Source organism: Hirundo rustica, chromosome 1 (genome assembly GCF_015227805.2).
Source record: "Hirundo rustica isolate bHirRus1 chromosome 1, bHirRus1.pri.v3, whole genome shotgun sequence".
In the NCBI taxonomy this organism is placed as follows: domain Eukaryota; kingdom Metazoa; phylum Chordata; class Aves; order Passeriformes; family Hirundinidae; genus Hirundo; species Hirundo rustica.
In genome coordinates, this window is record NC_053450.1 from 125686510 (window position 1) to 125710652 (window position 24143).

The 24143-nt window shown below is 35.1% G+C and overlaps 1 protein-coding gene across 16 annotated transcripts in view; it reads right to left on the minus strand.

Annotated features, from left to right (window-relative positions):
* Nucleotides 1–24143, minus strand: part of HDAC9 (histone deacetylase 9) — a 466388-nt gene that overhangs the window by 50392 nt on the left and 391853 nt on the right. For all 16 annotated transcript variants that reach the window (XM_040083672.2, XM_040084440.2, XM_040084792.2 and 13 more), the window contains one exon: nucleotides 16483–16601. In XM_040083672.2, the coding sequence (XP_039939606.1) occupies nucleotides 16483–16601 (119 nt within the window). The remainder of the gene's footprint in view (nucleotides 1–16482; nucleotides 16602–24143) is intronic.

The following is a 24143-nucleotide window of genomic DNA, read 5'->3' on the forward strand; positions in this document are numbered from 1 at the left end:
ATACAAAAAAATGAAACAGCACCAGAAAAAAAAATCATAAAACAGGGCTTTTGTGCTCTTGATTTATATATTGTTTTTTATGTCTGTTTAAAAAAAGCTTTATTCTCAATAATCTTTCATGGGAAACTTTGCTTTGACATACTTTCATCTAAGCCTTTTCTTCTGTGCTGACCTTTCTTTTCTCCTTTCTATCCCCCCAAGTCTCTGAATCTTTCTAATATCTTTCCCATTCAGTAGCAAAATGAGTTTATTGGAATTCTTATGAAAACCAAAAGAGTAGAAATCACACAAGTGATATGCTAAACTGATATTTTTGATGAAAGTAATAAATATTCCAAGTAAACAGGACTCCAAATGAAACAGCTACTTGCTTCTGGTGCTTGTTCGATTCCCCTTCTGGGCTGTATATGTGCAGTGGTACATGTCGTCGTCTTTTTGGCCAAGTTACACAACACAGTTTTTTTTCCCAAGGAAGTGCATGAAAGCTGATAGTTGCCATTGTTCATTTTTTATCCAATGTGTTGTAATGAATATGAGCCAATGCCATATTTATTTGTTCTGTGGCCAGCTTCTTCCTGTTTTTTTCTCTCCCTTTCAGCTCAAGGACCAAATTGCTGAAACAACAACAAAAGCACCACAACTGGCTTTATTGTCTTTCTCCTCCCTAGGGTCTTCCTTTCCTTAGAAAATTTTAGTGCATTAGTAGTGTCATCTAAATGTACCAACAACAGGTGCTGCAAAGAAGGATTTTAATTGCAGTTTACCTACAAAACAATTTCTACATGGACCCAGTCCTGAAGGTGTCCAGAGGTTTGAAGAATATTAACTCCCCTTGCCATAATTCTTAATTGTCAGCCCAAATATATGTGTGTACATTACCAATCTGTATGTGCAGAAGGGTATGTGCAAGCTGTTATGATAGCTGAAAGAGCTGGAGAATCAGGGCTAGCAAGGCAGCTGGACTTTAAGAAAGCTTAACACCTGCATGATGGGAGTTTGCTGGGCATCTCCTCACTCACTGCATCTCTTCTCTCATCTTCAACATCACATATATCAAAATGTTTTTTCCCAGTGAAGCATAGTTGTCAGCTTACTGTAAAGACACCTCTGAGTTCCACAGTACCACTCTTAAAATTTGTGTGAAGAACTTATGTAAAAATTTTTCTTAATATTGAAGATTCTGCAGTTCATTTTATTTTTAGGGAATTTACTCATTTCAGCAACTTGATCTGTATTAAAAGAAGTCTCATGTATAATTTCATTTAATTTCATATTCAATTTATGACCTTTCTGCATATTGAAAGTGGATGGGGAAAACCCCTTCCTTGATTTCATTATTTATCAAAATTCTTCTTCCCTACATTTAAGTAAGGAAAAGTAAGCTGTCTTGCCTCTGCTACTCCTCCAGTCTATTTTACTACACAGTAGGAAAAGAGAAATATCCCCAGGAAGATCTGTTGCACCAATTTTATGAAAAGATGGGGTTTTTGGAATTAAACACCTCTCTTACTGCCTGTCACAGACAAATCTGGACTTAATAAGATTTTTAATGTCTAGAAAGCCAAACTTTGAGAGAAGAAGCTTATTTATGGCTCCAAAATACTATTCACACCCAGGCATAAAAAATATGCTTTCATCTACCAAGGTCATGCATTGTGAATATAGCATGCTCAGTGAGAAGCTTCCCAGGTAATTAGGAAACTAAATATGAATGCATTTTAGTTAAGTAATCTATGCTTCCATGCATCAATAAAATTATTCTTGACAGAGATTTTGTAGTGCTGTACATGTACTTTCAAATCCTTGTATTATTTAAGCAAGTTATAATACTAATATCATCATACAATAGTAGTATATTAATTGTATACTTACTAGGAAATGATTTAGAAATTATTTTCCACATAATAATACTACCTAATATATATCTAATAATCATTCAGATTTCAAGCTAACATGGGTATTTTTATACAGAAACCATGGAAAATATGTAGAAATTATGTTTGTTCTACTTATAATAAATATAGTCATATTAGTGTGTCATAATAACATTCTTAGCTTTATAGCCTATTCATCTATGAATAATTAGTATAATTTCCTGATTCATAAAAGTTGAAAATAATTCTATGCAAACAGGGAATTTCTATGCCATATTTGTTCCATTACACACAGTAATAATTCATCAAACTATACATCTGACTCAAAATATTTGCTATCCTACCAACCCACAGTGCACCTTGCTTTCTTTGTCTAAGACATAAATCATCTGCTCTTTAAAGCTCTGCTCAGTACTTAGTTCAATCTCTCCTAACACCCTTTTAGTTCAGTGTCCTCTTCCCTCGAATATACTGGCACTTCTCTGCTAATAACATGACAAAAACATGGCAAGTGGTATGCATTTACCAGGGTGGCTTTTAGATATCCCAGAAAAAGAAGGGAATTTGACCATTTGTCCTGGTGTTTTAGAAGTTAAACCACCTGGTCAAAAGAATCATTCCAGCTCGGATGTCTGATGCCCAGCCTTCCCATCCTCACACGTGGGATTTCCCAGGCGGAAACACTGGAAAATGTCCTCCTCCATCGTGAATTAACTTGCTGCTCTCCAGCCCTTTCTTTCAGATTAGCAGTTAACATATCTCTAAATAGTGCTACCATAAATATCTATATTGCTACAAAAATGAGACATTTGAAAGAGGGAAATTACTGCCTGCTTTAGAGAGTAGAGAAACTGAAGCAAATGAAAATAAAATCTCAAGGGACAAGCTTCAAGAATGAAATCCCCACAGATCAATCTCCCAAAGGCAGCAAGCTCTAAAAGTCACTGAGTTGAAACTAACACAGAAGGAACAGTCTAGTGACATAGAGATACAATTAAAATAAAATTGGTCAGGGAATATTCTTGTAGTAATGAGAGGCCTTTTATCTAACCTTTTTTAAATTTTATGTTTATTTCTGAGTCTACTAATTGTGCATCAATTTTTTAAAAGCTAAGGAAACATTCAGAGCAAATCAATATATTTTACAGACACTCTTTCACTATTTTTAATAAAATAAAAACAGGTACTGAGCAAGGACAGTGTAATCCAATGGACTAAATTAGGTAGTTGAGCCATGATGACAAGAGGGATTGGCAAATTTTGAAGAAAAAAGTTACTCAAGACATAATGTTTGACATCTGGTTTATGATGCTCTAATTGTCAGTAGTCAGCCAAAGCCAAAAGACTGCTATTGTCTTTCAGATGAAATATATCTAGAACAGACTGTTTACTGAACTAAATATATTCTCTCAGTTTCTGCCTGAAGTATATGTCCCACCTTGGAATAGAAGACTTTTTTCTGCTTTCTCTCTGAAAAATACTGAGTTTAGGTAGGACAAGTTCTGATGGTCAGTGTACACCATGCTAAAGTGGTTATACTATAAGGACCCTTGTCATGGTATAAGATGGCCAGTTCCATTAAAATAAATTACAAAATTTTATTCCAATATAATGAAACATACTAAAAAAAAAGTAGGTAAATAATTTAACAGTATTTTTGGAAATTTTATGCAAAAATGCAATTGAGTAGGAACTTTCTTACTTTTCCTTTCTTCATGTATATAATGCAAATCACAATAAGGAAAATTTTATTTTGTCTGAATGAAAGATACTTCTTATTTTATGTTCTAGATATTTTCTTTTCTTTTCTTCTCTCTTCTCTTCTCTTCTCTTCTCTTCTCTTCTCTTCTCTTCTCTTCTCTTCTCTTCTCTTCTCTTCTCTTCTCTTCTCTTTTCTTTCTTGTTTTCATTTATTTTCTTTCTTCTTTTTTCTATTTCTTTTTTTTTTCTACCTCTTCCTTTCTTTTCTGTTGATTTCCCAACTTTATCATGTCTTTGATAGAGTACTAAATTTGATCAGACTCAATTTCCAATTCTTTATTGAAAGCACTACATAAAAACTTATCTTCATTAAGTATCTCTGGGATTCCAGCCCCACGTAACTAATGAGAGAATTCAGTAGCTTCACGTCAAAGTGATGCCTCAAGTTCAAAGAGGACAAGGACATCCTGTTTGGTGTTTTGTTTCACTCAAGCCATTAAAACTGCACAGACCCTTTTAAGTGTTTTTAAAAGTAATCTTCTTTACTCCCTATCAGTAACCTAAAACATTATAAAAATAGTGTTCTTTTAGATATTCTTCAAATTTGTAGTGTGATTTTGAAAAAAACTTTAGCAATTCTCAGTGAATTGGAAGGAAACTCCTGGTGGATGAAAACAGTTCAGAACTACTACTTTTTTTCCCTTAAAGATCCCTTAAAATCTTCAGCTTTTCTGACCTCGATGTTTTTCCTCAAAAAGCATGCTGGGAAAATCCCAGAGGTGTCCACTGCAGGTGGGAATAGATGCACCCAAAAGGAAAAACAGTACATGGTTCAGATCATATGCACTGTCTTCATGTATATTCTACAGAGCTACCATTGGTGCAGTTAGCACCACTAGAAAAAAAAAAAAATCACATGGTGAATTCACAATTATTTTTTGAAAACTAATTCCTTTGATGTAACACATTTGTTAATTAAATTACAATTTTGAAACAGCATCGCATCACTTGATAAATGGATTTTCTTTACTGTTTCCCCCAGGGTTTGATGCAGGCTTAAAAATGCTGCTTACTCAAATATTTAAGTGAATGAAAAATTCTTTTGATCTGTTCATGCTGGCTTTGGAAATTTCAACAAAATGGGTTCCATTCTGCCACTTTTACTTCTGTTCTAACATGCTTCAAACACTGGATTTAATTATGCAACTGTTTAAAAAATGTTTTGACAGAATTTCCTGAAATTCCTGGTAAATTTGGTAGGACACAGACCAGTCATTGAAAAGCAATTTTGCTGCAAAACTGTTCCTTTAGGAACCATAAAAGATGCTAGTATAACTTTCATTGAAAACAAAAGATACTATCTTTTTAAATAGAAATATAAATAGATACAAATAATAACAACTGGATTTGATCTTTTAGTCAGTATCTCTTCTCTACCACAAAAAAACCCAAATCAATTAAAGATATTCTGTATTTTTTCCATTGTTTTGCATAAATTAAACTCTTTAACAGAAATAAATAATAATTCTGTTTATTTTAAAAAGAAATATATGAAAATTTACAAAACAAAACAAACTTGGGAAGATTATCAGTTTTTATTGTTATTTATATATATATATCAAATTTTAAATTGATATTTTTTCTTGACAGCATAAAAACCAGCTTTGCTTAATAAGAAGAAAACGATGAACAAAACCAAACACATTATGCCTGGCTGCAATCACAAATAAAAACACGAATTATATGGTAATACATGTCAGTGATCTGTTTTCCATACAAATAAATCACTAAATTCATATCTGATGTTAATTAATCATATTAGGAAAATAATTTTGAAAGCTAACACATTTAAAAACCAGACATTTCATTAAGGGACACATTCCACTATTAAATGAAACAGCTTTGTTTTATTTTGCTTTTAGACAATGCTAATCTGTTTTAAGTAAGTAAAAACCATTTAGAAAACAGCTCTCACAAACAAATTACTTCTGAATGGATGCAATGTCAGATATCAAAAAGAGATTTTTTTTTTTTTTTTTTTTTTTTTAACCAAGAAGAATTTAAGGAAAAGGGATAAGACTATGGATCAAAGGGAACAAATATGTGATTAATTTGCCATCACAAAGAGAAAACATTAAGTAAGTGAATTTTTATTGGCTAACAGTATTTTGTTGTCTTGGATAATTATCCAATTTTAGTTTCTACTTCCAAAGAAAATCTTTCAAGGTCTTTCCCTTGGTCTGTTCTAGTGTACATGAGTCATAATTGATGATGGGGAGAAAAGAACAAATGTGAAGTAAATAAGTTATTACTAAATTCACTTCAAATTGACATATTTTAAAATAGAAAAATTCTTATTTCTTTTCAATTTAATTCTATAAGATTTCAGGAATTATTTAAATTACAGTGTTCTCATGTAAACATGCTTTTTAATAGTTTTTAGCATGTTTTTTGTACCATATTAATATTTACAATCTCTGTCCCTGTAAACAGTACTTATTTTAGTAAATCTTAATCAGGTTGGTGGGGTAGTCTCAATCAACAGGACTGCTCAAAGCAAGTAAAAGCTTGTGGAATCAGGATCTACATTCTTGCATTTCCAGAATCCTTGTGGCAATTAGTTGGTATAAGCAAGAACAATTTCCTTAAAGACAGCCACCACCCCACACCCCCCCCCCCGCCCCCACAAAACAACAAATTAAGGTAATAAATTGCTGAAAAAAAAAGGGATTTTTTTTTTTCATGTGCCAGTGTTGGCAACTTGCATCATTTCATTGCAGATTTTGTAGTATTCAGTGTTTTCATATAAAGCTATTATAATCAGGAGATTGTAATTGAATCTGAATGTTTCATTGATTAAAAAATGGCTGCAAATAAAAGCTTAAAAGATGGAGGAAGATGGGAGCTCCACAATAAAAGAATATCTGAGTAGCATTTTACTAACACTTCCAACAGTTTTGAAGCCTGAACCAGTGTTTGTTTTTTTTTTAATTTCTAGAATTGATAGCATGGTGCTCTATTTCAACAATTAATAAAGGTGTGGTGATGTGACTTTTTGAAACTACCACCATGAACTGATGTTTTGAGTTTAATCACACAGGTAAGCACAAAAATCTCCCTGTAAGTAATTAACATAACTTTCATAACACCTATTTCAATAGCTTATTTTCTTAGTGACAATAATGTTTTAAATTTTATTTTATATATTTGCTTGTGTAAAAAAACCCAACACAACAGCAACTAAGACAATTGCTGGGATCAAAGCTAAAAATACTAAGAAAACCTCTTCAGATTACAGAAGAATTGCTGGTGCTGATACCAGTCAGACTGAAAGTGTACTTGATACTGGGATAGTGTGAAAAAGATGAGTTTGCAGACTGAAAAAACAGATGGCCCCTTATCACCCCATGGGGCTAAACACACAAGAGCAAACTTCAGAGACGCCTTACCTTTACCTTGTCTATCCCTATCAGGAGAGACTGTTATATTAAGGGTTATTGCCTCTCAAGCCCTCCCTGTGATCAGCTTTTGAAGTCCATGGCCAAGAGGCCACTGTGAGAATATCACCTCAGATAAGAGGTGTTTGCCCTGTCAAATATTCAGGACAGGAATCCATGGAACCCGTGATAGTTCAGCAGGGAACCACAAACTCCAGCTAATATCATTTAATCCCCTGTTGGTTTGAGAACTACCCGCCATAAAAAGCATAACTGGCTGTTTATTTGTGCAGGCAAGAGATAACATCTTAAAGTTACAGTCTGCCTTAAGTAGTGGGGATGTGAAGCCCAAAGAAATGAACCATCCAAGCTCATAATCAAAATTGCGTGTGCTCTCTTCTTCTCTGCCTAATGAGATGTAAACATTTTGGCTGCTGTCTCTTTTGAAAGATATTAATCAATCTATTGGTTAGAAATCACAAAGGATAGTCGGTCTTCAAATTACATGCCTTCTTTTATAGCATTTTGTAGCTGTGAACAATATGTTAAAAATTTTCCCATGGCGCAACCAAGTAAATACTTGTGGCACATTTCTATTTATTACAGAGAATGGTTAAATTCTAAGACATAAATCATGCTCTTCTACTAAAGACTACAAATTCCCAAAGACAAGACTAATTCCCAATGCAACGATGCTATAAAAGATCAGACACTTTGTTATGCAGAAATCCACATTTGGAGATGTCTTTCAACAATGTTCTCTCAGGACCTAATCCTGCAAAAGGCACAGGCAAGTTGCTGAGCACTGTGTCAAGCTCCATTAGTTTCAAAATGGCCCTAAAAACTTGAACTTATATTTAATTTGCTCTATTTAAATTGTAATCTGCCATGACTAATACTGCCTAAGCAAAACCAAAACAAATAAACAAAAAAAAAAATCAAAACCTTTGTTCTTTCTTTTCTTCTACTAAATGACAGTCTCTTTGTTTCAATAAGGAAAAAAAAAAAATCATAAATTTAATTTCAAAACTGAGAGAAGGTATGACCAATTTTACCATTTTGCATCCCTCACATAAATTATTAGCCAATGTTGTTACTGTAGCATGGAAGAAAAAAACATCAAGAGGTAGGTGAAAAATTAAGGGAAAATGACCAAAAAGAGAAAATAATTCTTAATTATTCTCTCTTTTCTTTTTTTCCATTGTAATCTATCCTCTGCCCTGTCCCCAGCAACTGCCCTAAATCAAGGAATGGGCACCTGATGCATTCTGCAGATGGACTGACACTGCATAGCTGAACATGCTATACAGGTGGTTTTTCACTTGTACCAATTAGTTAACTAGCCAGCAGACAGATCTTCTCTTTGAGAGGCAGGAGTGAGAATGGAAACAGAAATCTCTCCTGGCTCATTTGCAGGGAGAACGGCCACGTAAAAGTGAAAAAAACAGGTCAGATCAATGCTTGTTTATTAATATTTCTAATGTCACTTACTTTCTGCTCAGGTAGACCCCTTATGGAAAACACACCAGTTAGCCAGACAGTATTGAGAACACTGGGCAATAACAAAATCAGTACTAAGATTTCTGCATCCTTCAGATGAGTTTTATGTGTCCAGTTAGACACATAGTCTGAAGGTGAGGATTTCCCCAGCCTCAGTAAATGAGATGAATTATTCACTGTTTTCTCACAGCTGAAACTCATAGTCCAAGCCATTGACATACGCTTACTTGCCAATATGTGAAAGCAGGTTCTTCAACCAAACATCAGAATTTTTCTGAATTTCTCCAGGCACTAATCCCTTCTTTAAATGAAATAATAAATGAGAAAAGGACTTCTCCTCTTATATCTTCAGATTTGCCTTTTTATGCTGTGTCCTAGAGAGGACACTGTTTTTATACAGTGAATTTCAATCTCTCTTACACAGGAGCCAACAGACTATTCTTCCTCAGAGACCAGGATTTCTGAATTTTTTTACGTTTTGTATTTATAAATGTAAATGTAATGTACAAGCCAATAATGTACCAGGATCCTGGAGTCACTGACAAATAAATCACCAATATTTGTATTGCAAGAGAAAATTTAAGGAGTACAAATGCAGGAGTAAATAAACATAATCTGATTTAGGAGGCTGAGCAATCCAATGGCCATGTCCAAACCATAGGATATGATACAGCAATGACTGCTCTGGGCTACAAGGAAAAAGAAAACAAAATGCTTTACTTCTTACAGCAAATCCTGTGAAAACAATCATGTCTAAGGGCTGGTGACCAATTAATTTGTCATCTATTGTTATGTCTTTTGGATCATACCAAACTACCATTTAACTAGTATTCAAGAAATCACCCTAGAGAAAAACCAAACTTTGCTTTCAGAAGACAACAACTGGATGCAAAGTCTTGATGCTCCCTTTTCTTGCTGCCAGTCACTGGGTATCCCATAGTTTCCAAGAGACAAAAGAAAATATCTGATAACAATGAGGACACTTCCCAGTGAAAAACTGTATCAATGATTATTGCTCCAACTCATCTCCAATGCTGTTAGCTCTGAGTCAAAAGCTGAAGACTTACCTTGCTGGATAATCATTCTATCACTGCAAGTACCATAAAGATAACCAAATTAGTCCAAAAATCAAACCTCTGAACTCATGAGAATTCAGAAAAAAAGGCAGCTGTGGCAACTGAAGTAATTTAACAGTTTACTGCTACCATATATTATCCTATGCAATCTCTTCCTTTCTCTGCTGCCTCTGGCACACATTGATAATCCATAATCTGATTCAGCTTCAGTCCCTACGAAGTCTCTTCACTTTTTTGACTTGGTTTTCTGTTTGGTTGATGAGTTAATGCTCCATGTGTTTACAGAGAGATTGACAAGAAGCTGGCCCAGTGCAAGGTAAATAATGCACAACTGAGAAGGGGAAGTGGTGTGCAATCATCCTTTTGTATGGCAAGGAGCTGCTTGGAGCAGCTATGCCAGCTGTGAAACTGCAGTCAGTGGCAGTCAGAGCCCGACTTACTAAGATCACAGATTCTCATAGTTGAGTCAAAAAGACTTTCTTACTTGTGAAGAGATTAGACATGGCATTATAAAGCCTGCAATGCTATTTTTAGAAACAAAAACTGTGTAAAAACAGCTACCAAGCTACTGCTATTCTCTTTCGTCAGCTGTCAACTAGCAGGGACTCCTTTTCCCTGCCTCCCTTTGACCTACTACATTAGCCCAGTAGTCTCAGTCAGGACACTCTCTTGGAGTCAAGAGTCAGAGAAGACTTTCAGACAACCACAAGAAAGTGAAGTGCCTACCCAAAGACATTATAACCATCCTACCTAAAAACACTCACAGCCAGTCTAAGGTTGTCCAGTTTCAGTAGAGAGTGAAAATATGATTTGGAGACTCCTTTAGAAACTAAGTACTTAGTAAAAAAACCCAACAACAACAACAAAAAAACAACCAAAACCCAACAAAACAAACCAAAATCAATGAACATTTATTTATAGCCTTTTAAGTAACTGAAATACTCAGAATAGCCACATAGAATGTTTTAGAAATACTGAAGCTGGCACATGGGAATCTTTATCTCTGAAACATATCTGAAGTACCAAGTTTTGACCCTAAGCAGCTCTGCATTTGAATTCAGTAGTTCTAGCATTAGCCTTTGGTCTGTTTCTAACCCATATACTATACACAAAACACAGTGATTAATTGAGAAGAATTCCACGATACAGTAGGACAGTTGTGAAGGCTCAAGAAAAGACTAGTCATTGAAGAAAAGCTTTTGAATGAAGCCTCTGGTGTCTGAGTGTGCTATGGCATGCCTAATTGTAAGGATGCCATCTATTTATGTCTCCTTTAAAGCCTTCCAGTGACAGCTGGTACACCATGCTAGATCATTTGTTTCAGCAATCAGTCATCTCTTTATCACAATTGTGCCCATTACTTTTGAATTTGCTTGTGCCAAGATGCTAGGTATTTTAGCTTTTTATAGCCTTTTTCTTACATTCAGAGATCTTTTTATCAAAACTTACAGTGGGAATTGGAACTGAAATGTGAAGAGCAAAGCAACATGAAACCAACAGGCCCCCAAGTTTAACCTGGTTGCTCTTATTTGCATTCTTCAAATTTCCAGCCATGAGAAGAAATTCCTCACAGAAGAGCTGTTGGCTACCTTTAAGTCAGCAGTCTTTTTTATACATTAATTTCTACCACTTATGCTAACATATGCTTTGGAAATAACCTAGGCTCATGAGAAGGGAAACTGCTAATAACTTCAGCACCTCTTTCACTGGTCCCACTTGAATGGAGTGTGTTACAGCATAATGCAGGTTTTGATAAGTTAAGGGACTTATTGCAATTTTCTCAAATAAAACCACTAAAAGTTGCAAATCAACTTAGATAGAAACAGTTATATTCCAGGCACTGGATCAACTTTTCATTACAAATTTGGCATAACAGAAGACAAATATTCCAACAGACAAAATATCATTTACTGTTTAAATGCCCACAGTGGTATCCTTTCCTACTGCTAATTGATGATTTTATTTTGCACTCTGGTGTCAAATAGCATCTTTGGAATAGGAGAGTAAAACAACAGGAAAACTCCAGTAAATCATCATAGCCCTTAACAAATGCAGTGCTTCAAGAAGTTAAGTACCTTGAAAGAGGTCTTCATTCTTACTTGACACTTCTCTATTTACTTTATTCTTTTTATGGAATGGTCATGATTTAATGAATATGTAGAATATTTACTTGAACAGTAAAGTGATCCCAGTGGCTTTTGTGTAAGCATTATTCTAAGGGCTGCTCTATAAAACAAAGAGAAAATACTTCACCTCAGGCTAATGTTACATGGAGATCTTCAGCCAGCAGAGCTAAATCTAAAACCAGTTCTCTTACAAGATCTAGCAACTTGCAAATTTATTACCAGACCTGACAGCTCTTCCTCAGACTTGTTCACTACACAAAATTCAAATTGTGTGATATATTTTAGAAGATGATGTAAAAATTAACTGTAAAATAAAGCACAAAATGCTTCCGTGCTATCTTCAGTAGTTCCTCTAAGGATCATCAGGACAACAGAAAAGAGTAGATTCATACTGTTTAGGCATATCCTTAATATTCTAAATATAAAATTTCCTTTATTCCCATTATTTCTTCTACCATAATTTTTCTTATTTTTTATTGTAAATACATTTTTTATTACTCCAGTACAAAAAGTGAATTTGATAAATTTTTTTTTGATAATACATGTTACATTGTACTAATATTTTTTGTTATCTTATTCAAAAAAATAAATTTATAATAATAAAAGAAACCATAGGATTAGTCAGGAACTGAGACGTGTTTTCCTTTTACCTGATAATATTTTACAATAAAATCAAAAGACTTTTCCCGGCCGTAGTGTAAACAAAGAGATCTCAAAGACTTCAACAGCTACTCTGCATAAGAGTTGTGTATGAGAGTTCCAGCTGATCCACCCACCTTCACCTTACATTTTGGGGAGCCTCTTAGCCAAGCAGCAGGCACAGAGCCATTACTTTTTTAATGTTAAGATAGATGGGCTTAATATTACAAAAGGTATTCCTCTATTTCAGCTAATGAAGTTAATCTTGAGTCATTACAGAAGGGGCACAGAAAGAAAAATCTGAGATAAGTTGCCTGAATATTCCTGACAGAACATACCAGATACTAGAGAAGCTCTTAGCAAGAGTTGGCACCTTTAACTGATGCAAGACCCTTGGCCAAGCGGACTACCAGAGAAGTTTAACATAACGTTTGCCTCACTTTATTCTCTTTGCTTTTTGATGTTAAACTTGGTGCAGTTCTCATAGCATAATGCCACAGGCAAGGCAGTTTCTGTGAGTAAAGATAATATTTTTAGCAGACAAAAAGATTTTATTTGGAAAAACAAAGTCCTTTTCTGACACAAACCCTTTCGGAGGAGGAAGACCTTCTTCAGGGCAAAGCAATTGTGAATTCAAAAGTATACCTGTTTCTAATTATGCTAGGTGGCCTTTCATCAGTTGTCAATAAAGCTTGCCTTTCCTTACTAAGGTATTAGGAATGTAGCTCGTACCAAAGGACTGAGAACTTCCCAGCAGCAACAAGTTCTGCCATATGCCACCAGTCATATCAAATCTTTGAAGCCCTTTTGTTCTTAAAAGAATATAAAATCCATCACAAAGTTTATGCACATGGGTTGAGTATATATTTCAAGATGTGTATGTGTATGTAGGTGCATTATAAAAGCACCTTTTGAAATCATAGCACTTCATTAAGAGAGAGAATTGGCACAAAGAACTAACATAAAGAAAAATGTGCTTGTGAAATCCTCAAAGTTAGGACTGAAACAAATGTTTTATTTAATGTTCATTCTCAATTCTACATTGCACCAAACAAATCTGTTTCACAGACAGGTAAAACTTAGTTAAATATTGCTTAGTTTAGTGAAAACTAATCAATAGATGAGGACGAATCGCAAAGCCACTTTGAAAAACAAAGGAAAGTGATTTGAGAAGTGCAATAACCAATAACATAGGAAAGATTCAAACTTCCAATCTTTTTTCAAACTTTTTTTTTTTTTTTTTTAAATGGGAAAAAGACCATTAGTAATTTCATTACTTAATACAGTAAAGATAAATTAGGAAGTGAGATATCTCCAAGCTCTGTTATCATCACTGATCTCAGCTGAGAGTAACCTTGCTGTGAGGAATCCTGACATGCACAATAGGCTCACAGATTTAAAATCAGCTGCAAATATATATATATGATTATTTTGTTGCTGACATGTTTCTTTACTAATCAGAAATGGCAACTCCTCAGTAAATAAGACTGTATGACATATCAGAAAAAAAATTCTGGATTAAAGCAGATGACAGTTTACATTTCTCAAACTGTGCAGATTTATCAGACCATTTTTTGCTGAATCTAATTGCCTGCTACATTGTTACTCCAAGGCTGTAATTAGCTCAATCTGCTATCTTCATCCAATGATTTTTACTTCATAACTTGGGATAGTTGATTGGTTAATATATTTTAATTTTTTCTCTTAGACTGTACTCTGAGGGAAAGACATAACTCATTATCTAGTGGCTTCTAAACACTCTTTAAGAGCAAGGTTAGTAGCTAAGGAGCTATCTTCTCTCCTTTGATGTCAATCTCTCCCTAATTTGTAAAGCTTGCATTAGATCATAGAAATCAGAAAATTCAATGTATTAAGTATACACCAAGGGCCAAAGATTTATAAAGAAAGAATATTTACAGGTTCAACTTTACTTGTTGGCATATAATTTCTAATTATTACAACCCAATTATATTAAAACTTTGTACAAATATCTATTTTTGGTCTCTAATATGAAAGTTTCTCTTTGCACCTTATTTTTTTTTAAGACTGTTCATTTTCCTACATACCACATATAGTACGTTATGTTCTAAAATAGTATGTTGGAATGTGGAGAATTTTGTTTTGGGGAAATAATAAATTCCTTTGGCTCTGTAAATATGGCTTTATTCATCCCTCAGGTGCATGATCATTATCTGAGTCTATCTCGACTTTTCTCTTAATTTAAACAAAAGCCACCTACACTGGTTTTTGGTTGTTGGGTTTTTTTGTGGGTTTGGTTTGGTTTTTTTTTTGTCTGTAAGCAAAAAATCACCTTTTCTGCTTACAGACACACATACAGAAGTACATGTGCAGCCTCATATAGAAAAATGTATTAAGATTTCTTAAAAAAAACCCTTATGAAGAGTTAGTTAATTAATTAATGAATGAAAATTATCACTAATCCTAATGTCAGACAGTTTTTCTTTGCTGCAGTTTCTAGTTAAGTTGTTGAAGTCGCTATGTCAAAATATTCAATATGCCAAAGCATCTTGCACCCCTAAGGGACATGTAAAATACCTTCTCAATAGCTAAATATAAATACAGATTGTTATACAATGGTTCACAACAAAATATCTAATTTAGTACCAATTGAAAGTTCATCTCCTTCCCACACATGCTCATGGGATGGTGCTGATGACCAGGAACCACACATGGAAAAAAACCCGTGCAAGTAAATCTCTCACCTCTTCCTGCAAAATGGTTTACTAAAAATCATAATACACAGGGAAATGACACTCCAACATGCACACCGCCTGCTATGTTTGTTTCCTCTCCAGTATAACCACTGCTTTAAGCTGAAAAGTTGTCCTAAAACTCAGTATGTCTTACTTGCAGCCAGAAGGATATTGCATTTCCAGCCCATTTGTGCATTTGCACCTGTGTAAGTGTCTTTGGGCAGATCCTTGCACTGCTCTCTGCATTCTCCCTTTCCACAGCACATCACTATGGACAGTCCCTCTGTGCCTCCATCACTGTCATTGGTATTTAGGGGAGCCTGTTCAGTATGCAGTGAAAATTAAAATAAAAAATATGCATATCTGCCCTGAACCTCCTGAGGTAAACAACAGCTTTGGTCTATTTATCTGTAACAAAAGGCAGAGGTTAGAAGGACAAAATCCTCTGAGTCCATTTTTGCGGTGTTTTAAATGCCATTCAGTCTCACTGACTTCTCCAGACTTTTCCCAAGGCATTTGCCATTAGCAGCAGAGGTCCATATTTAATAACTGTTGAAGTGATATTATAGACTGAATGTACTGAATAAAAGTAGATATACTGAAAAAAACTATTCACAGCATTACATTAGGAAATCATTTTGTGTTGCTCCATGTAAAGCAATTGACATATAGCAATGTTACAATGCACATTACTGAACAGAGAGTTATTACATCACCTAGCCTTGCTTAACATCCCAGGCTCAGAATCAGTTTGGCCACAATGTCTGGTAAGAGCTGGTGATTTTGGAGTGCTACACATAAGATATGTCAGACAGACCTGTATTTCAGAAAGTATTAAATCTGCCATAAGCCCACATTTTGAAAGAGTGAAATGGACATCCAAATATTAAGACCCAACAGAGTAGTCTTTTAGAAAAATTTGGCCTTCATAAACACTGATGTAATTCAGGATTAATGCCATGGAGCTGAAAAGATTACAATAACAAAAGAGCAAGATGAGATTGGATTTAGGCATCCAAAGTTTAAAATCTCCAATATATATTTAAAGAAAAGTAACTTACTCCAGCATTTGGAAATTGGGGCCTACTGAAAAGCATGAAACCTCTAAAATGTCATTTGAATGCCAGAAAAGCAATACTTTAAAAAGCCAAGGCAAAAATGCCAAGAGGAACAGAAAGAAGTGAGCCAGAAACTCTAACATATTTGTTTTCACCTTGTCTATGAATTGGGCAAGTGCTGCAGCTCTCCAGACATCTCTGGGCATTAGCTACTGGACAATCCCTGTCCTCAGTGACACAGCTGCAATCTCACAAACCAGAAACATGGATGTGAATTGGGCTTATATAATGAGCCTAACTAGAAAAAATACCAACTCAAAATACCTAACTAGAAAAAATACCAATGGCAATACCTACATTTAGCTGTGACTTTGTACCCGCCCAGCGGAGGGTCGTGGCCTTCCACAGCATCGAATCCCGCTGACACCAGGACAATTTCTGGATCAAACTCGTTGGCAGCTGGCATAATCACAGTCCTGTAGAATGTAAAGAACCCAATGTGATAAAATTAACAGAACTTTCATCTTCATTATATAAATTGTCACAATCAGAAAAAACCCACAACACAAGATATTTTATTTTAATTAAACCAATCTCCATGGGAGCTGCTCAAGTCAAAGGCTTAAATCAATTTCCTTCTATAATCACTCTTTTTTCTTTTCTACAACTGAGAAAAAAAAAAAAGACAGGTACATGTGAAAGCCTCTAATATTACTTACACATCTGTGTCTGTTTTATCCTGCTGCCTATAAAAAGCTGCCTCTTCCAGGGAAGTGACTAATGGTTTACAGAGACCTCTCAAAGCCTGACTGGAAACCCGGACTGCTCCAGTTAGTGCGAACTTGGTGTAAATTTGAACTATAAATTTCTTTTGGGAAAATGTTTGCTTTCCAGACTTTTTTTTTTTTTTTTTTTTTTTTTTTTTTTTTTTTTTTTTTTTAACTCCTTAACATTTTTAAATGTTTGTCGAGGTGGGGGGTGACTCTAGCAAAGGAAAAACATGAAATTCCCTTAATCAAATCCAGACTATGTTGTCAAGCCTTTCCAAGGTCAAGCATAACAGGAATGTGACAACCACAAACCAGTGACAGCAACCCCTGCTGGAGTCAGGAAGATAATTCAGCCTTTTACAGTCACAAAGATTCCACTTTTTTAACCCCTTCGTTGACAAACTTATGTGCAGATATTTTATCACTTTGATTTCGCCCTTTTCCAATCTCAAAGCATGAAAGATGTACTGAAGGAGAAGATAAGCCCCTGTGTTCTGCACTTGCAGATGTGTTCTTTCAGGCTGACTCTAAAGGGAAGGAGTAAGAATGGCTTTTCCACTGGTTAGACAAACACTGAGACTGTAATGGCTGTGCTAAATCAGGGGGACACGGCTAACCTTAAAAAGCAAATACATACATGAATGTTCTATCACAGATAAATTAACTCTAGAAAATCCCAACTGGTCTACACTGGTCAGAATGTGAAGACTAATTTTGTGCTTGTGTAATGCTATTTCTTTAAGTTCAACGTTTATTAATTTATTTGATAAGCAACTTAGTCCAAAGAAATCATATTTTTGTTGAAAGTTTTAGGTTCTCTGTGGAAAAAAACCCCACATTAATGATATTAACAATTCTCTAGGTTTTTATTTAGTTTAGTTTTAGATCTATGCGTTTTAAACTTTATTTTGTATTGTTTTCCTCAAAGGTAATTTTAATATTAGGAAAATGTCACTTTTACTTGTTAATCATAAAATAAGAGAACTCAGATGAAGCAAGAAGTCTTTGTCAGGGCAAACAGCATTTCAGTGAATATAGTTTTATATTAAAAAAAAAGGATAGAGGCTGCTTTAAAAACTTTTGGTGCTTCTGCTGAAATTGCACCACAAATATCTGCAGGAAAAGTGATATAAGTTCTGAAATATTCCTTTTTTTACATGTCATTAGTAGGCCTCTGCTGAAATATGGATTCCAGTACTGAACTTCAAGAAGGACTGAGACCAACTGGAGAGATCAAAAGCAAAGAAAAAACTTCTAAAAAATATAAGTGGACAAATAATATAAATATAACTATTTGATTTGCATAACATGGGAGCAAACATAAAAGTGCACAAATACGTAAGTCATTGCAAGAGGAAAGAAATAACCTGTTCTGTATCCTGTGGACAGGACCTGAAGCAGCTGCAGCAGGAAACCTGTATTTCAGACACACTGGAACAAGCTTTTAAATAGTAAGAATAAATAATAATATAAATAAAATGTTGGATAAAATTGGAGACTCTCCATGTCTTGGACTTTTTATAATAGCTAAAACAAATATCCACCAAGCTTGCTACATGTTTGAGCTGACATGGTCTGCAGGCAAGCAGTCAATTGCTTCTCCTCTAGGTTTTTTTTCCTATTGTTCCACGATGTATAACTCTATAACACACAAAGTACACATATGAATATTTATATTAGACACTACAATGACTGAGCTTTTGCAGGCTAATCTCAACAAAGCTAGGGAAAAATACCATGAATAAAGGTCTCCTATGCAACCACGTCTTATCTTATGTACATACCTTCTGATACTCTAATTACAAATTCATTGTCTGAAGCAACACATACTTCCCAAACTTCCCCACGTCTGCAACACATGTGGCATGGATCCTGATTACTGATGAGGACTGTGGCTGCTACACAATCTTCATCTGTCCCCATAGCACCATACATCTTATACACTGAAAGAAGGAGGGATCCTATGAAGAACCCTCCCTATCTGCAACCACTTGAGCTTTTGCCCTCCTCCCCTCCATTCATATTTCCTCAAATTCAAGTCAGGCTCTGCTTTTTATTTCTTCATGTCAAACAAAGTGGCAGCACCACAGAGCACAGCACAGACTAAGCTCAGGAGTCAGACAATGGAGTGTGCTCAGTGCAGAGAAGCTCTGCAAGCTCAAGTTGCTGAGCAGTAACAAGCCTCACCAGCCTAACACAAAGAAATCTTTGAGAGTCCTATAATTTGGAACATTGGGAAAATCTACCGCACTTTTACCACATTTCAAGACCTTGCTCTAAAGTGTAAAGATGTCAGCACATTTCTAATAACAATGGGGCAAAACAATGCATTTGACCTTTAACCTCCTTCATAAAAGCAGCAAAAATTATTTAGATGCAGTTTATTCAAAATTTTTGTCAAATAAATATGTCTGACATTAAAATTGCCAGCCATACTGAGTAGCAATAGGAAAATTATTAAATACTGAAAACATTTGGTCTTTCGACACAAAGAACCAGGAATAGCTATTAACACCATCTTTAATAGTGCTGAACAGGAAATAGTAGCACATTCATAAATCTCTACATAAATGATATATAGGAAACTCAGCTAAAGAAAGGAGAAGGCTATAACGCTAATAACTGGATGTGACATTTGGAATTCAGTGTTCAGTTACTGCTTTCAGTATTATCTGAATTCACATTACCAAAAAAACAGCTAAGAGAGTTTTTCTGAAAGAAAGATTTTTTTCTTTTAAAAATGTACACAGTGTCTGTTACATTTCACCAGAAAAATAACATCCTACTTTTGCTGTAACATCGTCTCACAATCTAAGACAGAACTTTGTTGCTGCTACTCTGCATACAATGTACCAGAAGGGCTAACCTCTATGCCCTGTGTTGTTATTTTATTTTTCATCCTCCATAGTATGGAGGGAAGTGGAATTTCAGAGCTCATCCATCTTAAACTGTTCTTCATTTAATACTGAAGAACCTCTAAGGACTTTTCTTTTTGAAAGATATCACAGAAAGCAAACAAACAAACAAACAAACAAACAAACAAACAAAATCTCTACTGGGATAGCAAGCTTGACTCCTCTCTTAAATATCTCCTCTCTTAAATATCCCTGGTCCTTGTCACAGCAGTCAAGGCTACTATTTGGTCTTTCAAAAAGATGATAGTTACAAGTCCTTCAATTGCCAAGACCATATAGACCTTTGGTTCCGAAATCTCTAATCCAGTCTTCTATATTAATCTAGAGGCATTTAGGCAATTACTCGCCTGAATAAATTCTATTATATCTCTTCTCAGAAAAGAGCAACTTAACATCTGGAAAACAGCATCTTGGATTGGAGTTTATGTAGGTAGGACATCTCTAATTTTTGTCTTGCCTTGGCAGTAACTGCAGTAACTTGGCAAAAAGCACATGAAAATTCTTTCACAAAAATGACTCATACCTCCTTATCTTATGAAGTTCTATTAGGAATGACATACACACACCTTTTTAAATATAGTCTTACTTTCACCAGGACATACATAAAAACTTCACATGAATATCTATCTTTAGGAGAATCACAGAATCATAGAACCATAGAATATCTTCGGTTGGAAGGGACCTTTAAAGATCATCTAGCCCACCCCTCCCACCCCACAACCCCCCACCAAAGGCAGGGGCAACAAAGGTTTTGAGGTTGGTAATTTTAAAGAAAGCCTACATGAAGCAACATGAATATCACTTCTCCCTTGTAAACAATCTTTTCCGACCTCAGGATGGTTGGACAGGTAGTGGACAGTTCGTGGTCCTTCACTATCTCTTGGGAGGAGAGAATCCTATAACTGTGTCACTTTTCTTCTCAGCCACCTAAGGAGAGAACCCTCTGAATCTGATCATAACAGAAAATATGTTGGGGTGGGTTTTGTTGTTTTTTTTTTTAAAGCAAACAAATAACATTGGTCATACACTAATACATATTCATGTTGACCTTCCAAGATTCCTCTGACGTATGCTCAGAAGTCAGGCTGCAGCTGGAAGGATTTGCTACAGTGTGAAGGGTCAAAATTCTGCTCACCAGAAATCCTTGCAAGGATGCACTGGCAGCCTGCATTCAAACCCTGCAAAGAACACTGATTATCTTATGCCCAGCAGGAGTAAGAAATATGATTTGGCTTCTGGCCATGGGTCACCAGACAGGTACAGAATTGGGACTGGCAGGCCATCACTTCTTTTTGAAGCCAGTCAGGCTCCAGAGTTTATCAGCAAACTGAAGTTAATGCTAGGATCCTTCTCTAACAAAACAAGCAGCTTTTGTCAGAAAAGAAATAGATTTTATTCTTCCATTATGACTCACAGTCTCCTCCACTTCCTTCTCCAAAGAAAATAAAACACATAAAACTGATATTTATTTTCTGCGATCTGAATCATATAGAAGCATAAATATTTGGTATAACATATTCACCTAATGATGACAGCAGAGTTAGAAGGGCATCTTGCCTGGCTGACTGTTTGTTTCTTTTCTCATTCATTTTCATTAATAAACATGTCAAAACCTGAACGCTTGAGCAGCTGCATTGCAGAAGTTATTTATCTAAACTTTTGCAGTTTCACAGAGCGAAACTGTGTCTTCCAGATCAACGTAATGCAGATTCTTCTTTCAGTCTGATGGTACTGGGAACAGAGAATGTATCTGGGAAGCTGAAAAGATTTCTTTTTGTCTGACTAAGGAGATTTCCCCAAAGAATTAATATGTTCCATTTGGGTATGCTGCTGTCTGCAGAGAAGCCAAGGGATGGCTTCCAGTTGGGTGTAGTTCTAGAGAAAACATCAGGCATGTGATCCTCCCTTCCCCACCAATCTGAACATCAGATGCAAGACATTAAAGCGATTCTACCAAGGGACTGTGCTTCTTTTATTCTTCTATTTTTGTACATTCAAAGCACATGGCTAGGATGCTACCAAACATTTGTTCTCCCAGAAGAGATTGCAGAGAAGTAGCCAATGCAGAAATGACTCTCCAAGCACCACGACCCATAGCTGGAAATCTCCAAAGAAAGCTAAACTTATGCAAATAGCTACATTTCTTTTGCTGTGTTGTTAATTTAAAAAGGAAACAAGCAGGAATATCAGCTCAAGACAATAATTTATGTAACTGAGAAAAACAATCCATGCAGATTGGAATGGCTTAGTAACATAAATTATTTACCCTTTCCCTAAAATCCTCCAGTGTTTTCATCCAGTGATCTCAAAGTACTTTGAGAACACTGAAAAATGGAAAGGTTCATACCTTCAGCTGGTATAAATCAGTATAGCTGTTTCTGATTGCATACTCCTCTAAAGCAGGCATTTCTTTACCCATTTGATAGATGAATCAGCTAAAAATAAAGCTGGTAAAAGTCTTGAATAAATTACCCAGTTGTCTCTTGAAAAACCTTGAGAGAAAATGCAGAAGACTCTAAAGTCCATATCTTCAACAAGTAGGGGAAAAAACCCTATAAATGCACTATTATTTGTTCAGTTATACCAGACTTGTATTTTGCAGGAATATAGATATATACAATGCATTAGTGCTATTACAGGGGGGATTTAGCCACCAAATGGAGACTCAGTCTGTTTGAAAGAATGTAGGTCTGCCTACAGTTTCTCAGTTTCACATCATGGAAATATAATACTGTACTAAACAGTCACTGTTGTCCTACCTTAAAATCACACAAGACAAAGTAAATTGTTTAATGTTCCCTGGCAAAAACAGATCAGAAAGCATTTAAAGGACTGCCCCTATAGGTACATGGAACTTACGGTATCAATTATTTTTACGTGTTGTTTGCACATATGTTTTAATGCAACACAGTATCAAGAAATGTCTCTTCTCACAGAAAGCTACATAGAATTTCTGCACAACTTGCAGATAATACTTCTTTTCTGCACCAGCTGAGTTTATAATAGTGTCTCTCACTAAAATTTTTGTTTACTTTCATGACATTCCTCTGTCCCAGTTCTGCTGTCAGCCCAGTTCATCAAGACCAAACTTGAGAACATTCCCTCAAAACTCCTTGTTCACTATCATCTGACCATCAGTTTTGTCCTGGATTAATCCTCCAAGGCATACCTAAATTCTGACAACTTTGTCTGCATTACAGCCTTTATTTTCATGTATTTTCTGTAATTCTTCTAGGTTTTCTTTTTGCATCACTTTAATAATTGTATTTCGCTCTAATTCTTTTTAAAGAACAGTCAATAATCCTGTCCTTATATTTATTTTATAGTTACCTTATTTGCTTTCTGGAGATACAAAACATATATTTCTTTATTTCTTCAAGGTGCAAAAGGTACCACATCAATATGAAGTCCTCAGTACTGCAAATCATGTTTATGTCACTGGGATTTGCACATGGTTTTGAACTTAATCACATGCCAAAATGTTTAAAGGGTAAAGGTCTTCCATGGATGCACCCATTTAAAGACCATTTATAAAGTCAGCAATTTTAAATGTTATAATTGTAGGAATATCTAAGTACCAACATTTTATTTGCTTGCTTGCTTGTTTTCTTGTGTTGTGTTTTTTTTTTGTTGTTGGTTTTTTTTTTTTTTTTTTTTTTTTTTTTTTTTTTTTTTGGGGGGGGGTTTTGGGTTTTTTTTTTTTTTTTTTTTTGGTTTGGTTTGTTTTTTTGGGGGGGTGGGTTTTGTTTTTGGTTTTTTTGGGGGGGTTAGAGTTTTTTGTTTGTTCTTTTTTTGGGGGAAGGGGCTTTTAAAGACATTTGGGGGCCTAATACTATTATTTATGGGTTCCTTTTTAAAAGAATAATTATTTTGGCATCCTTTGTGCTACTTTCCTGAATTCTATTACAGCTGGAACTCTGAGATCTTAAGCAGATAAAAAGTATATGAAATATTGTCTAAAATACTCATCTTTCTATTTTTATTATTTAGAAAGGTGGTTTCAATGTAATTATAAGGACTCTTCTACATTTGATCTGTAAGAATTAAAAGGACCAAAATAAGGAAAAGTTAAAACAGAAAAACTATGAGAAGAAGTATTACTTTTTTTCCAGAATTCACTTAAAATTTAATAGCATAGTGAAGTAAAATCATCCAACTTCTTGCAACACAGGCAAAAGCATATACACATGTACTACGCACGCTCATGTTCATATGCAAAACAGGGTGAAATTCATAGTGCAGTGGTAATAGGTAAAGGGATTGGCTAAAGATTATGGAAAATAAGCTTGTTCAAAAATCACGGGTCGAAGCATCTCTCAAATGAGAACAGGTT